Below are 15003 nucleotides of genomic sequence, written 5' to 3'. Positions count from 1 at the left end.
AGATGTCTGTATTTTATGCATAAAAATAATATTTAATCCACTGGAGCACATTCTGTGTAATGGGAGTATTGACAATTGGGCATTTTCTGTTATAGGAGGTTGATATGTTCAAGTCTTGTCAAGAAAGAATGAGAAAACTTGCAGAAAGAATTGACCAACAACTGGGGTAACTATTTTTATTAAAAGCCTATTTTAGACCAGAGAAAACTGAATTCAGCATTAGCCAATATCTTTAAGCCAGAATGAACACAGCAAAGGCAAAATAAGAGTCTTATTATTGTGCCAGCTGCTGGGGTGTCTCCACCTCCATTTCTAGGTAATAAGAGGAGGCATGTGCCCAGTACCATGCAAGACTAAGCCATACGTTCTGATGAGTCATCTGATCCATTCTCCCTGAGCACTCCCCCAAAACATCCCTTCTCCCTTTTGATCTGTCTTCTACACTGTGTCACCAGACTTGCAAGCCTCTTCAGAGGCTACTTATTCTCTGCATGCAGGAAAGCAAGTAAGAAAGAGATCTTTATTGCCTGCCTTATAAGAAGTGTTACATTTATGCAAGGATGTATTCACAGATATAAAGAAACAGTTTAGTATTTCTGTTCAGTTACATGATTTAAAAGCTTTGAGAGGCTGGCACCACATTGGTAGAATAACTGAAGGTCTAAGTCTGAAAATGCCATGAATGGACCTCCCGTGAAAGCAATCTGTGTGATCAGAGTTCTGCATCTGGCACACAGTAACAGCTCCAACATAGTAAACACCGTATTTTGTCTTATACAATGCGTCCCAGAATCAGGTACATACCTGGCCTGTGAGAGACAGAATGAAGAAAAAGGATTTTTCCTTGAAAATACTGGTAAGTATTAGTAACTAGAGAGACCAGCAAGCTCACTGTGCTTCTCCTTGTGGTGCATCACTTTCTCCAAACCCAGATAGATACAGAAACTGTTATTACCATATTTCCTTGCTTATAATGTACACCCCAATTTCCAGCAGCTGAGTTTTGGGGAAAGACATGGGTTATATGCAAAAATATGGAAGATTTTCTGAGCTAACCCTTGAGGCATCTTGGTGCCCATCTTGCTGGGGTCCTCTGATCCCAGCAGTCTTTCCTGTCCAAGTGCAGGGGCTGGACCTGATGATCTGTAAGGTCCCTTCCAACCCTAACCCTTCCAACCCTAACAACTATGAAACTATGAAACCTTTGAACAAGAACATAACTTAGTTTCAAAAGTGATACAGAACCTGAACTCCCCTATTTAAAATGAGAATCATAAGTATTATGGCTAAACTATGCAAATATGCCTGCTATATTGCAGTAAAATTATGAATTATATTTTAATTACTACACTCAATTCAAAGGGGAAATTAATTATTAATGAACCTTTGATCAAAATAGATCTTCATATATATGAAATCTCAGTAAATTATTATTATATTAATATGGATTTATTTAAATAGATATATTGATGAATCAAATTTTATGGGAGTTTTGTTGCAATGGCATATACTTATTTTAGTGTATTAAGATATTTTAATAAACTATTCAACAATAATTCATACTGATTAGAAGGTTATCCGATCAGTCACTTCCTTTAACTACTCAGGACTGCCAGGGATGAAAAATTAATGCACATGTTTTCTAGAGCTATGTGAAGCTTCAGTCCCTGAGTTGATTTGGCAGAGATTCGGCTCAATTCAGTGGCTGAATATCTGAATCACAACTGAATCGGAGGACCCTTTAATCTCTCTGAATTGAATTGGAACCCTCCAAATCAATTTGGAGAGATTTGGAAAGATTCGGTGATTCAGACAGACACAGCTTTAAATGTTTTTTTCTACATACCTCTAGGTAACAGGTGGCTTGTAAATGCTGCAATGCTGGGGTGCATGGAGTGTCCCACAGACGCACGGGGAGCTCCCCAGTGTGCTCAGCAGCAGACCCAGAAGTGGACCAGAAGCACTTCCGATCCACTTCCAGGTCTGCCGGGGAGTGCGCAGAGTGGGCTCCCACCCACGCCCTGCTGGCTCAACTGGTGCCTCCTGGGTCTGGGGTGGGGCACCCAGAGTCCCCCTGTGGCCAATCACTGAGCTGGAGGAGGCCCCTCTCTCAACCCCCAGCATGCACTTCCAGGTTCACTGTTGAACACATGGAGGGCCCCCCACCCTGTGCTCCTGTGGGATGCTCCATGTGCCTCAGCCTTGCAGCAATCACAAGCTGCGCCTGCTACCTCAAGGTATGTAGAAAAAACTTTTAAAGCTATGTCTATGTCTGCATCGCTGATTCTGTGAATCAGCATCTAATCTTTAGATTTGGATTCAGATGAATCGAATCAGGGACAGTGATCCAAATCAACAAATTGAATCACTATCCCTGATTCAGGCTGAATCCAAATCCAAATCAAATACGGGCCACTTCACACACCCCCTAATGTTTTCCCTTACTACATCAAAGGGAGATGAAACCTGAGACTATAATGATAGAGTCACAGAAAGAATCACTACAGTCCCTGCTTGACTGGATCAGACAGCTTGGGCCAAGCTAGCCCTGCGAAGAGGGGTTTGCAGGGGAGGTGCAAAACATCCTGGGATGTTGGGGGACTGTGAGTTAACTTGAATTTGGAAGGGATCTGGGAACAGAAATTCAAATAATTGATTTAACTTAAATCAGTTAAGTTTGATACTACATCCATCCAGGTTTATCTTATACTGGTTTTAACCATTTTGAAAGCAGTTTATGGGCACGAAGCTTCTGTTGTGTTACAGATTTGAACTGGTTTCCAGTCACTTTATGTGTCATTTCTATCCCTAGCCCAGAGGTTAAGTGGTAAGCTGAGAGCAACTCCTGGAGCTGCTCGTTCTCTGAATGCTCTATAACTCAATGGTTATGCAGTAAGTGTGTAGTCCGTGTGCCACTGAGCAGAATATCAAGGGACTGTATCATCAAGCATGGAGAAGTCAGGCCTTAAGAAACTGGGATGAAAAGAACCAGTGAGTTGGTGCAAAAGTAAATGCTGATGAAAGACAGATTTTATTTTCAGATAATTTGTTCTTTGCAGTATCAACAGAGATGCTCAACATGCACTGGAGAGAGATCTCGCTGATAAAAGCTCAGCCCATTTTATTGATGAGAAGTGTTATAATCTTAGGAACACATCAGACAGCATCAAATTCTACCATGGAATAGAAAAAATAGATGGCACGTAAGTCTAATTAGCTATTGTATCCTTTCCTCTCGCATTCCAGGAGCCCATGGAGGTGGGGAAAACTTCTGGTTAATTTTTACCACAACTCCCACTTCTTCTTGGAAGCCTTTGGGAGTTCAATAATTTATGGTTCCTGCACAATATTTAGCTTATAGCGAGCCTTACTTTTCCATCTAGGACTTTCTTTTACTGCTATACAAAACTTTGCCTCTATGCCTTGAAGGATTCCTGCAGCCTTTCCTGAAAACTAATCAAAGCAAAACTCAGCTGAAACATTGTGCAATTGAGGAGTATTTGGGTCAGAACCATGGTGTCACAAACCAAGCTCCTTGGAGTGGTCCAGAGTTGCATGAGAATTAGGCCTCTACGTTTGTCAGAAATGTTTAAGCCTTTCCATTATACTGGCATTATTGAAAATGTTCACAATAGCCCTGCCTTTATTGTCTGATCTGGATTTCCTGTTTTAGTAAGTTATTAAAAAATATTGTCTTGACCCGCTGGTGAGAAAATCACTGATAACCAAAGGGAGTAATGAGGGCAAGCATACACATACAACTGTCTTAAACTACAGAAGAAAAATAAATGTTTGCAGTGTTTATTGTACTAATATTGTCTTTCTGCTTGATTAGTTAGCAATACAGCACTATGCAGGATGGTGACTCCACTTCAGACTTTAGAATGGCAGTAAGCGCAAATTATGAAGGGCTGCTTTTTCAGAGGAAAAGTCAGTTAGTATCATTTTTCACTAAGGCCTCACTTCACTTCAAGACTATAATGAAGGCATATCGCAGGTGGAATCTGGTAGGCATTCTGCTAGGACTGACAGTGAACAAGAATTCTTTAGCCAGCAGAGGTACAAAGCAGCCCAAAATGTAGAAGCCTTGCAATCCTGGGACCAACCAGGCTGACCATTTTTCTTGTGTTGCTCCCTGTTACCAGAGCATGTAGTACATCCAGCACAGCCATTTCTCATTAGTGTTTTATTGAAATTGCCATCATGTTAGGGTATGTCTACTGTAATCAGGAGCATGGCAGGTACTTTATGCCTGAACCATTTAGCAGAGTGAACCAGATTATCTGAAGTGGGAAAACAACCTTTTCAATAAATTAAGAAACTCAGACTTCAGAATCAGACCTTCCAGGAAATCTGTTTTTATGATAAGATGTGTAAACCTGTTGGGATGCATGATGGCAGAAAGAAAATAGAGACGATCTTGGCTGGAAGCAGCAAGCAGGGCAGTTCAAGCAATCATGGTTTTAAATTCTAAACTTACACCTTTACAATGCCGATTAATGCATTTCACTGTGACATCATGTTGTGCGAGTTATTTTTTTCAAGACAACTGCCTAAATTTATGGTGGCATTGGGGCAGTTTAGCTTTCAGTAACAAGAGCTTTCAAGTCCTCTCACCTGGTAAGTTTATTGTGTTTGACCTGAGGGAGAGAAACCTTACAGAAAATCAAAAATATCCATGGACAAAACAAACATTGGCAAAGATCACATTTTACTTGTGCAGGTGTTACCCTTTAGCCCTAAAGTTCAGCTAAAATATTAAACAAAGCAAGTAGTAAAAATCTAGAACTACTAAGCAGTTCTTTAACAGTTTAGTTTCAAACACTTTAGAGGAAGATCAGGTATACATCACAGGTCTTTGTACATTTTTTACCCTATTTTTGTTGATGGGGGGGGAAAAAAATCAAGTTAGCTGAGAAGTCTATTAAAAAAGAAAACTGGAAAGCAGGCAATGGTGCAAGATGCATCCTTTTTCATGCTGAACATCTAGATTAGCTTTTACTACTTACAGTTCCAAAATGCCTTCAGTGTTTGGGCTGTTAATATGGAGTTAGGAAAATAGGTTGCAGCTGCAAATCAGTTTTAATGCCCAGCTTGGGCTTTGTTGGTGCCCTGTTACTCCTTAGATATGCTTTTAATTAGACTGAATAGGTTTTCCCACGGAGGGATTTAGAAAACACACCTTACAGATTGCCTGGTAGGCATTCCTATCTGTTTTCTAATGAAAAGAAGAATGAATCACCCTGAAATGTTGGGAGATGCCCTCAGTAAGGAAGCAAAACTAATCTCTTTGCTAACAAATTAATGCTGGAAACACAAAAGAGCACTGAAATAGAGCTTTTGTGGGTGAGAGGACTGACTGAAATGACCTATAGAAAATATTTACAGTTGGGGTGGAGGGAGGTCACTATCCAAATGAGGGGCTGGGCATGCTGAAAATTAACTTCTCAAGCACAGTGGTTGTTTGGATACTGAACGTTAACCCACAGTCTTGTTCTGACTTATCCCTTACATGCCTATGGATTGTTGGCCAGCAGCCATGCCAAGATCTAGACACGATCTAGGACATAATGTCCCAGCAGTCCTAAAGGCATGACTGCAGCGCGCACAGCTTGGGAAGAAGAGATCAAGTTAGGAAAAGTTGAAGCTGCAAATTTAGAGCCACACGGATGTGGTGATGTTTGAACAGGGGATTCTGGTGCATCCCACAATGAGGATTCAGGCCAGCTGTGAAGTTTGGATGATGAACCAAGCCTTCACCAATCCTGGGCATGTGCAACAAATTGCAAAAAGATGGGCAATGGGTGCCTGTCTTTTGGCTCAAAGTAGCCCCTTGCAACATGTTTGTAAGCAATATCCAAGGACCTTACAAATATTAGAGTTTATCCCCAGCCCCTTTTGCAGTGAGGGGGATTGTGTTGTTCTGATGTTAGTTGTGGGGAACCAAGGCACTGGGGAATTCATTAATTAACCCAAGATCACACAGAAAGTCTGTGGTAGAGCTGGGAATTGAACATACAGGCAACCGCCATTTAGTGCTCTTAATCAGTTCCCAAGAAACCGAGCGCTAAGCAGAAATAGTGCTAAGTGAGACTGAAAGTTTTGACCAACCAAGATGGCAACTGTGAGCATTATAACAAAACCTGCTGAGCACTAAGTAGAATCAGGTATGAATGTAACATGAGTGCTATAGCAAAATAATGCTGTTTCACTTAGCGCTAAGTTGGGGTTGCCTGTACTTCTGAATCCATGGTCAGAGTCTTAAGTACAGTACCCTTGGTTCCTCCTTTAAGTAGGGGTACTGGTAGATCTGTATGTTACACACTAACCTATAGTGCTTACCCCAAGATTTAGGGCCAGTCTTCTCCAGCTTCTCTAGGAAAGGGTTTATGGAGTAAGCATCTTCTTTATGAACTCTTTCTTGTGCTCCCTGGCTACCTTGATCTTGCATGTCCTCTACCTCTGACACACAGTTTAGCCTCCTGCTCTGGGATCCAACAAGAGAAAGTTGGTAGAAAAAAAGCAAGATCCTTTGCCCTGAACGAAAGGGGCCAAGTTCCAAGTGGGCTACACCAGATGTAAGCTTAGAGCATGATATGCACCTGGTAAAGAGAAGGGTTGGAATAGAATGCTGACATGCAGGCCTGAGGTTGAAAAATTGTACTTTTTTGGCTAAGTTTATGGAAGAAACTATGCAAGAATAGGTAATTCTTTAAGAAGCAAAACCAAAACAAACTTACCCTGGTAAAAATGCCAAGGTACTGAGACATTCAGTTGCCAGCCATACAAGTATTGTTGCTAGAAAAGTAAAATTTATTTGGGTGTTAATGTACATCACTCTTCCAACTTCCAGGAAAATATATTTTTCATTCCTCCTCCTGGCTATTCTAATTTTAAATCCTCCTTTCCTCTAATTCTGACCTGTACATCAAGCCTGTACAGCCTTGTTATGCACCAAAATCTCCTTTGTATGCTGCTCACTTTCATATCTTTCTGTACTTTTACAAGACAATTCATCTCTACAACATTTATTTGTTTAAAGTACATCAGCAAATGGATTAATGTAACTTGAGAACCCTGTAATTTTATCTTTTATGTATTTTGTGCAAAAAAACTGCTAGAATCCTATGAAGCAATAGGTCTGCTGAAACTTTGTTCACTGGCGATTAAAACACTTTTCTGTGCTTCACGCACAGACTGGCTTATGGAAAATAATAAAATAACATATAGAACCCACACAATTAAGCTGAAGTATTGATTATAAAATTCATCAATGCTTTTCAGCTGTAATTGAATGAAAGTCTCAGTTCAGCTGAGCACTTTGATTTCTTTTTCACTCGAGTCCAATTGTTCCCCTCCAGTGTTTCAGTTCCTCAGACATGGGCAAAGTTCAGTGAGGACAACATCAGGAACTCCCAGAATGCACGGGCCAACTCCGCCAAACTCTGCGAAGAAATGGAGAATGTGCTAGAGAACACATCTGAGGAAATGTGGAAACAATACACTGATACCAACCTGGCTTTTGATCATCGCATTTCTGAAATAGGTGATATCAAAAACAAACTGCAAGCACATCTGGCTAAGGTAAGAAAGCAAAAGTAGTGTACAAACAATACTAGGAGATCCATTACAGGAAGATCTGGAGAATTTCTTCTGGAGTTTTAAACCTTCACCAAAAAGCATCTTGAGGTGACCTTACCAAATGTTGCAGTTTTACTGGACTTTACCAAGTGGGATTTACAATGAGTGGGCTAGAACTAAAGTTAAAAACCCATTAACCAAACATATACCTTTGCCAGGATTGCTCCCATGCCTGGCATTGACTTGTGACATATTTAATTTAATGTAAACTAGCAAAAAAAAGAGCTGCACCTGAGCTGTCCTCCTCCTCTTCTCTCACTGATATTCAGGTCCCATTGCAAACAAGAATAGTCACAATGCAAATTTTGTTTATGGCTTTGTGGCACAGTAAAAACTCATTTCACTGTGATACTAAGCTCAGTGAGCCAGGAACAAAGTCTGTGAAGAGCTTAGTATCACAGTGAAATGAGTTTTTACTTTACTACAAAGCTATAGACAACATCTGCATTGTGACTACTCCTGTTTTCAATATAAACTGGATATTAGTGAGAGAGGAACTCAAGGACAGCTCCTTTTTAACTAATTTACATTAAAGTAAATAATGTATTTACTTCCAGGCATGGCAGAGGTCCTGGCAGAGTACGTTTGGTTAATGGGTTTTTAATTTAGTGTTGTTATTGATGAGTTAATTTCAGAGGCCAGACAAAGAGAAATTGTCAACAATTTTACGAGCAACAGCATATTTCCATAGTTTGGAAGAAGGAGAAGATTTTAACAGGGCAATTTTGCTTTGAAGCAACAAGGTGATAGTTCATAGAAAACATTTTTTTTAATTCAAGTACTTTCAATTTTAATCAGTCTTGAGGAATATGAGAATTCTGTATAAATAAAAAACCTCACAGCCAAGGAAAGCTTTACTTTTAAAGATTTCTTTCATTTTATATCTAGGACAAGGAAAATAGAGAAGGAAGAAAATTATGGGTGACACCACAAGGATGATACACTAAGCACTAGACTTTCCTCAGCCTTCTAACTTTTTGCCCACATAATTCCTAGTGACAGTTGGTCTATGCAAAAATGTTTAATGTGAACATCTTCTACAGAATATAATTTTAAAGGAGGATGGCTATCTAGTAACAAAAACAAGCATTTGCTCACTGACAGATCCCCTGATCAATACATTTTTATTTTCTTGGAGATTTCACCTTTGACTTGCATAAGAGAGCATTTAGGCCTAGGAAGATGTTATGCAACTCTAGACATTATAGCTTTTTAATTAACTTGAACAATTTAATTCATCACTCTTTTATGAATAATATAATTCAGAAACTGAATCATTTAAAAAAGCAATACATCCTCATTAAAAATACATTTTGAATTTTTGCAAAAGAAAAGAGGACTATGTAACAGCAAGCTGAGACAAATTTTCTGTTCAGGAAGCGCTTTATTGCACAGCTGTCTTCATGCTACTCAAACCACGGATGGTATCTGAATAGGCATTTTTGTATTAACTCCATCTTTATTCGCTTAGCAGTAATTCTTTCACTATTAGGAAGTGACGTAAGATTATTAGTAGAGCAGTGGAAACATGTGGAATAAATCAACAAGAGGTGCTGTCCTGGTACTGATAGATGCATGTGAGCAGACTCTTAAGTTATCTAAACTCACTTGCTAGCTTTCATATACCTTCAATTAGAAAGGTCTCCTTTTCTTGCAGAGAAAACAATTTCTCCTGTTTGTTTCTGTATATTTGGAAGAAACAGATTGCCCCCCACAACCAGTACTATTTTCCTGAAGTAGCTTAATATTATCATCTTGTTATCAGGAGCTGAAGCTGTGAAGTTAATATGCATTAATTAAAACATACTGCACCCACATGTGGATGCTCTCATTCAGAAATAAAATGTTTGGAGCACTGTAGCTTATGTCAGCAAAACAAACTAAGGTCGCTTACTTCTGAATGAGAGCTTCTACATTATGAGCATTAACTGCACACCTCCCCTGGATTTGTGTTTTACTATCCTGAGTTTTAGTTCTTTCCTGAATCTAAATAAACTCATAAGATATAAGGTAGTTAGGGTGTATGTGTGGGGGTATAAAGTGCTTTGTAGATATACAATCTGATATCAATGACTTGATTGGGGAATTTATCATAGGGTCAGAGGGGTGGGGCTAGACAACCTCTTACACTTGGGATACATCAGATATATATGTTAAAAGTGGGATGGAAACAAAACAAGATTTTTTTAAAACAGTAATTTATTAAACTGATTTGATTCTCTGTGGTACTATTGCACATTTCAGTATCTTGCAATAATGAAAGCTGGAGAAATTAATGTTCAATTTTACATAAGGAAGTCACTGATTTGTATATGGCAGTAAGCTAAGTCTGCAAAGACCCTTGAAAATGGCACTTATTTTTCTTTCCATTAAGATTGTTTCTGCTCTAAATACTGCATTACCAAAACTTGGTGAGATAATACATTTGACCCGCGACTGAAAGGCTGGCAAATGAGACTTACCAGACACCCTATTGTATAGATTTTTTTTCCTAAAAAGAACCATAATAATCACAAACAACTTATATGCAGAGTTGAACAATTCTTAGACGAATAAAGGACTACTGTATGGAGTGGAGCAGATGACCTTATGTGACACCCTCAAAGGCCAGCCAGTGTGGTTCTTAAAGGTGCCAGTATTATCTGTTCGGCCCACTCTTAAAAGTGCTACATGGGCACATCTCCTCACTGCCACCATATAATTTACTCACCCTTTTACAAAAGGTCAGATCTGAGCCAATACCTGCAAGTAACAACTGTGCAATCAGAATCACTCACTGTCTCCTTCATCACATCTATGAGAAACTTTTTAAAAAATTGGCTTTTGAAACCCTAAAACCAAGGACACTAACATAAGAGCCATTTCTGATATATAAATGGCTAGTGAACAGAATGGTTTTCTCTGGCATCTTAAACCAATAAATGGTAAATGCAAGGGAGGGTATTGAATAGGGGATAGGTTGCTCTAGAGATCTCTGGTTGCATACTCTTCCTGTATAGCATCCACCTCTGCCACAGTCACAGACAGGATACTGGGCTAGATTGATCTGACCTAGTAAGGCACTTCTTATACTATCTTTGTACCAGTCATTTTCAATCAGTAAGGGACAGCACAAAATGACAGCTACTAAGATGCAAGGCTAAGCCAAAACGTCCCATTTCCTTTGTTCTCCCATGGGCTATGAATATCCTGAAAAGCTCTTCTTTAAGTCATGAATGTGTATGTTCAAAGTCTTTCCAAGTCTTTTTTTGCATTCATATTTCAAATGATGAATGCCACCCTGTTTTCTGTGCCAAATTCCTAATTAGGGAAGCTTGCTTCAGAAAATGGAGAGGAGAATGTGCTTTGAAAAGGTCTGTTACCCTGGATATCTAGAAAAAGTTATTTATTTAAAGAGTTATTTATTTAATGAGGTCTGGAACCCAGTTCTGAATGCGAGACATTTTTCTGGTATGTGAAGCAGCAAAATCTCTGCCAGATTAAAAAAACAAACAAACCATGATCCTGACAGAGGGAAGAGGGAAAAATTACCTGATAGGGAAAATACCATGAATGTGGAGATGATGGTCCATACAACTGATCCTTTGGTGCAGCATGGGGTTTGTGTTCTGCTTTTTATCACTCATTTAAAGAGTGGTCAGTTAGCAAAAATTAAGAGCCACAGACACCTTTAGTTGCACAACCCATGGCCTACTGTGTGCTTTTTAAAAAACAGTTGTGCCTTGATCATACTTCGTGGACTTCATATGGTGGCTCTGGAACAACTATGGTTTCTTTTGGAACTAAACTTTTTGCACAAACTGATCTAATTACATTTACAAACTCTTGGATCCATGCATAATACCACTGTGTGATTGAGAGTGTGTTAGTGACTATGCTGTATGCTGTGGTTAATGCACAAAGGCCATGTCCCCACCAGAGGCAACGTGTGGTTTGCAGTGCCTGAAAGCCTTTTGAGGAGCCATGAAATGCATGCGGCACTCGTGATTCCATTTGCCATTCTGTATATTTGGAGTATGGCAGCAAAATTAGGTACCTGGAAACAGCAGTATCTAAAAAAACCGTGGCAGCAAAAAAGTGGTGCAGCGTATATGGCTGCAGCATACACTGTCCAAAACCAGAGGCTGGCCTGTCAAAGTCATGCTCCGGCTGCCAGCTGGGCTCCGAGTGGCCCGATTACTGCTGCTGCCACCCAGGGAGGCCCCCAGAATCCCAGGTAAAGCTGCTGGAGCCAGCCCAGGTGCTTGCCCCAGCCTCCCCTACCCACCAGGGCAGTTTGCTGTGTGCCAGGGTGCACGTGCAAGGGCACACCCTGGGACAACTAGCAGCGGCACAAATACGTGCCACTGCTAGTTGTCCCTGGGGAAATGCACATTCTCACTCATGGGGACACAACACCCAGAGTAACTGTACTTTCAATGTTTCTTCTGTCCTGAAAATTTTTTATTAATTTGGTTTATTACCTACACGTATTACAGGGAATACCAATAAAAAAATCTCAAGCTAGTAGACTTGAATAGCACCTATAGTAACATTTTTCTCCAGTTAATCTAAAAAGTAAATTCCATATAGAAATTCTATTTTCCTTTTGCTCTTTAAAATGTTTCACTTTCATGTCATAGTCTTTTATTTATGTTATTTGGTCATGACATGGTGTTTTCTGCCTACTTTTGTCTTGTGGTTTCTCACTAAGGCAAAATGCCACACCTCATCTACACGTAGAGAATGTTGCCCATATGGTTAACATGTCAGTAGAACTGACCCTGGACATGAACACTGTGAACTGTTTTACAATTCAGTGTATGTGCAAAAGCAGAACCAATTGCTCTGCGAGGATGTGGGGGACAGTACAAGAACGGAAGCTCAACTTCCATTTTGAAGGTTGCAGTTTGCACCAGGCCCTGGTTGCTACACTGGATATGTAAAATTTAAATAAAAACAACCTATGTTTTAAATAAAAACTGTTTTTCCTCTGATAAGAAAAATAGCAAAGTGGGAATGGCTCTTTCTAGGAAAGCCATAGGACCACGAGACTGGAAATAACATCATTAAATGCTTTTTTGCTTACTTTAGTCACCTTTTTGGTGCCTAATCTTACAGGAATCATCACAGGTTCACATGGTCTTAAGAAGGACTCTAGAGAAACTGCTGGTTTGAGTCTAAAGTAGAAAGTTGTTCTTGTAGGTTGTAAGCTATGTACATCAACTTCGGTGGGCTTACTCATATGAATATGCACACTGCAACCAACTAGGAGCAAGAAACTGGCCTTTAAAGCTGTTTTTGCTATTCTTTCCTATTTCTGCCTTTGCCAGTTTCTTTTTTTGTGGATGCATCTACCTGTGCGCTTTACTGTGGAGCTGACTAATTAGCTCTGTAATAAAGTGTCACTGTCTATATGAGTGCTGGTATTAGGGTGCAGTAGATGAATTAACTCTCTAATAAGATAGTTCTAAATTGAAAGATAGTCCTGAATTGAAGTTAAAGGAATTAACTATCTAATAGGATGGTCCTGTTGGGGACAGTATTTTCTTATGGTCCCCATTCTTATGGTGGAGTAATCAACTCCACTGAAATGCTTGTGTAGATGGTGACCAGGTCTAGCTGGAGCAGGAGGGTGCAAAAGTGTGTTCCCTGGAAACTGATATCAGGCCCATGATGCTTAATTCTAGCCTTACTGAAGACAATAGCAGTTTTACTACTGAATGTGGCAGCTGAAAACTGAGCTTTCTATGTCCTTTTGAAAGAGTAGCATGCTTGCATTTCTAAAACACAAAATTCAGGAAAATAACAAAACTCTCCTGGTCTCTTGAATATTTAGATTATTCTCCCTATTCTAGAGTACCCTGTTGTAAGACAACCAGATCTACGCATGGGATTCCATAAGGGCGCCTCTTTCACTGAGTGACTGTAATTTTTTACACAAGGATGATTCTTTCCTGTTTTATTGCTGTCAAGCAGTGTGCCAAACATTTTGTCAGGAACTTACTCATCAGTGACATAATGTCTCCATCTCTGGCATCTATCAGGCAATAAATTATACAAGACTCAGGGTAATGTCTCCACACTAAAGCCCAACTGTATTTGTAAGTATTTGGTCTCCTCCAACAGTGCTAGTATATTACTGTTTTCTTCAGTCTATGCAATATCCCTTGCGCCTTCACTCTTGGATCATGAAATGTAATTTAAAGATGGATTATAAAATCCTAATTCTCTATTCCAAGCAACTGGGGTCCTGTCACAGTAGGATCATATCATAGCAATGCAGCCACCCATGCTTTCCATTTGGGCATGTACAAAAAAAAAAAAAAAAAAAAAAAAGACTTCACAGTGTTTACCTTAATTCTATCCACTGCACAGTCCTTTTGCTGTAATGTCAAGGAAAGTATCAAAGAACTTTTAGTTGTGTGCATTTGAAAATATATTTGATACAGTTCTCTAGACACTACAGAAGGAAAAAAAGTCACAACTCCCATCTCTTTCCCATGTATAAATCAGCTCAGCAAGATCAATCACTTCCAATTTCTAGTCAGACAACTGACAGGATGGAAACAATTCAGTATCATTTTACAGGACATATCAACTGTTCCATCACCATTTTTACTATAAAAATGGAACAAATTTGCATTTAGTGAAGGGAATGATTTAGGAATTTGCAGACGTCTCATCTTGTTAGGAAAGAATCAGATATACCCCTACCGTTATGCTTGTCAGAGAGCTGGAGTTTTGATAATCATCAAGGTCCAAGTTCAAATCAAGTAACCAAGGCAGCATTACAACTCTCAGAAGAACATTTATTGTCAGTAATTTCCACTTTCATTCCTGCATTTTCTGTCCAGTTGTTGTGTCCTGTCACTCTTACTTCATCTGGCACTCTGCCTTCTATTGATGTAGCCTGAAAGAGGTTTCCACTAACCTTTAATTTTTCAGTGTGTACTACCTAGCCCTTCTTCCCCAACACTTTAATTGGGGAAACTGCCAGGAGAGGCCAACATTCCCACAGTCCTACAGAGAGCCTCTAGGAGGGGAAAATCACAGATACAACTTTGAACAGAAAACTATTGGACAAAGGGAACAGTCTCCCTTCAGTTGCTCTGTCCTCTCAGGTGGTTCACTGTGGAGTTGCATGTAGAATTGTCCCTCCTCCATCCCATCTGGTTCTCTGCTGCAGAACTAAAAACCTTTATGCATCTTGCATGTGAATTGAGCATCCAAGCCAGCATTACCAAAGTCTCAGAAGAATGCCTGTTTGCAGTTATTCCCACTTTCCTTCCTATGTGCAAGAATGTACTGTCCTTAGGGATAGGTGATGCGGATGACCGCCCAGGGTGCCATGGTTAGGGGGTGCCACACACACACACACAC

The 15003-nt window shown here is 39.8% G+C and overlaps 1 protein-coding gene across 1 annotated transcript in view; it reads left to right on the top strand.

Annotated features, from left to right (window-relative positions):
• Positions 1-15003, top strand: part of TEKT5 (tektin 5) — a 41289-nt gene that overhangs the window by 5225 nt on the left and 21061 nt on the right. The window contains exons 3-5 of the mRNA XM_019540101.1: positions 96-166; positions 3060-3203; positions 7362-7584. Coding sequence (XP_019395646.1) covers positions 96-166; positions 3060-3203; positions 7362-7584 — 438 coding nt within the window. The remainder of the gene's footprint in view (positions 1-95; positions 167-3059; positions 3204-7361; positions 7585-15003) is intronic.

This window comes from Crocodylus porosus, unplaced genomic scaffold (genome assembly GCF_001723895.1).
Source record: "Crocodylus porosus isolate Cpor-Errol unplaced genomic scaffold, CroPor_comp1, whole genome shotgun sequence".
In the NCBI taxonomy this organism is placed as follows: Eukaryota; Metazoa; Chordata; order Crocodylia; family Crocodylidae; genus Crocodylus; species Crocodylus porosus.
The sequence above is the reverse complement of the archived record's forward strand: the minus strand, read 5'-3'. Positions and strand labels throughout refer to the sequence as shown.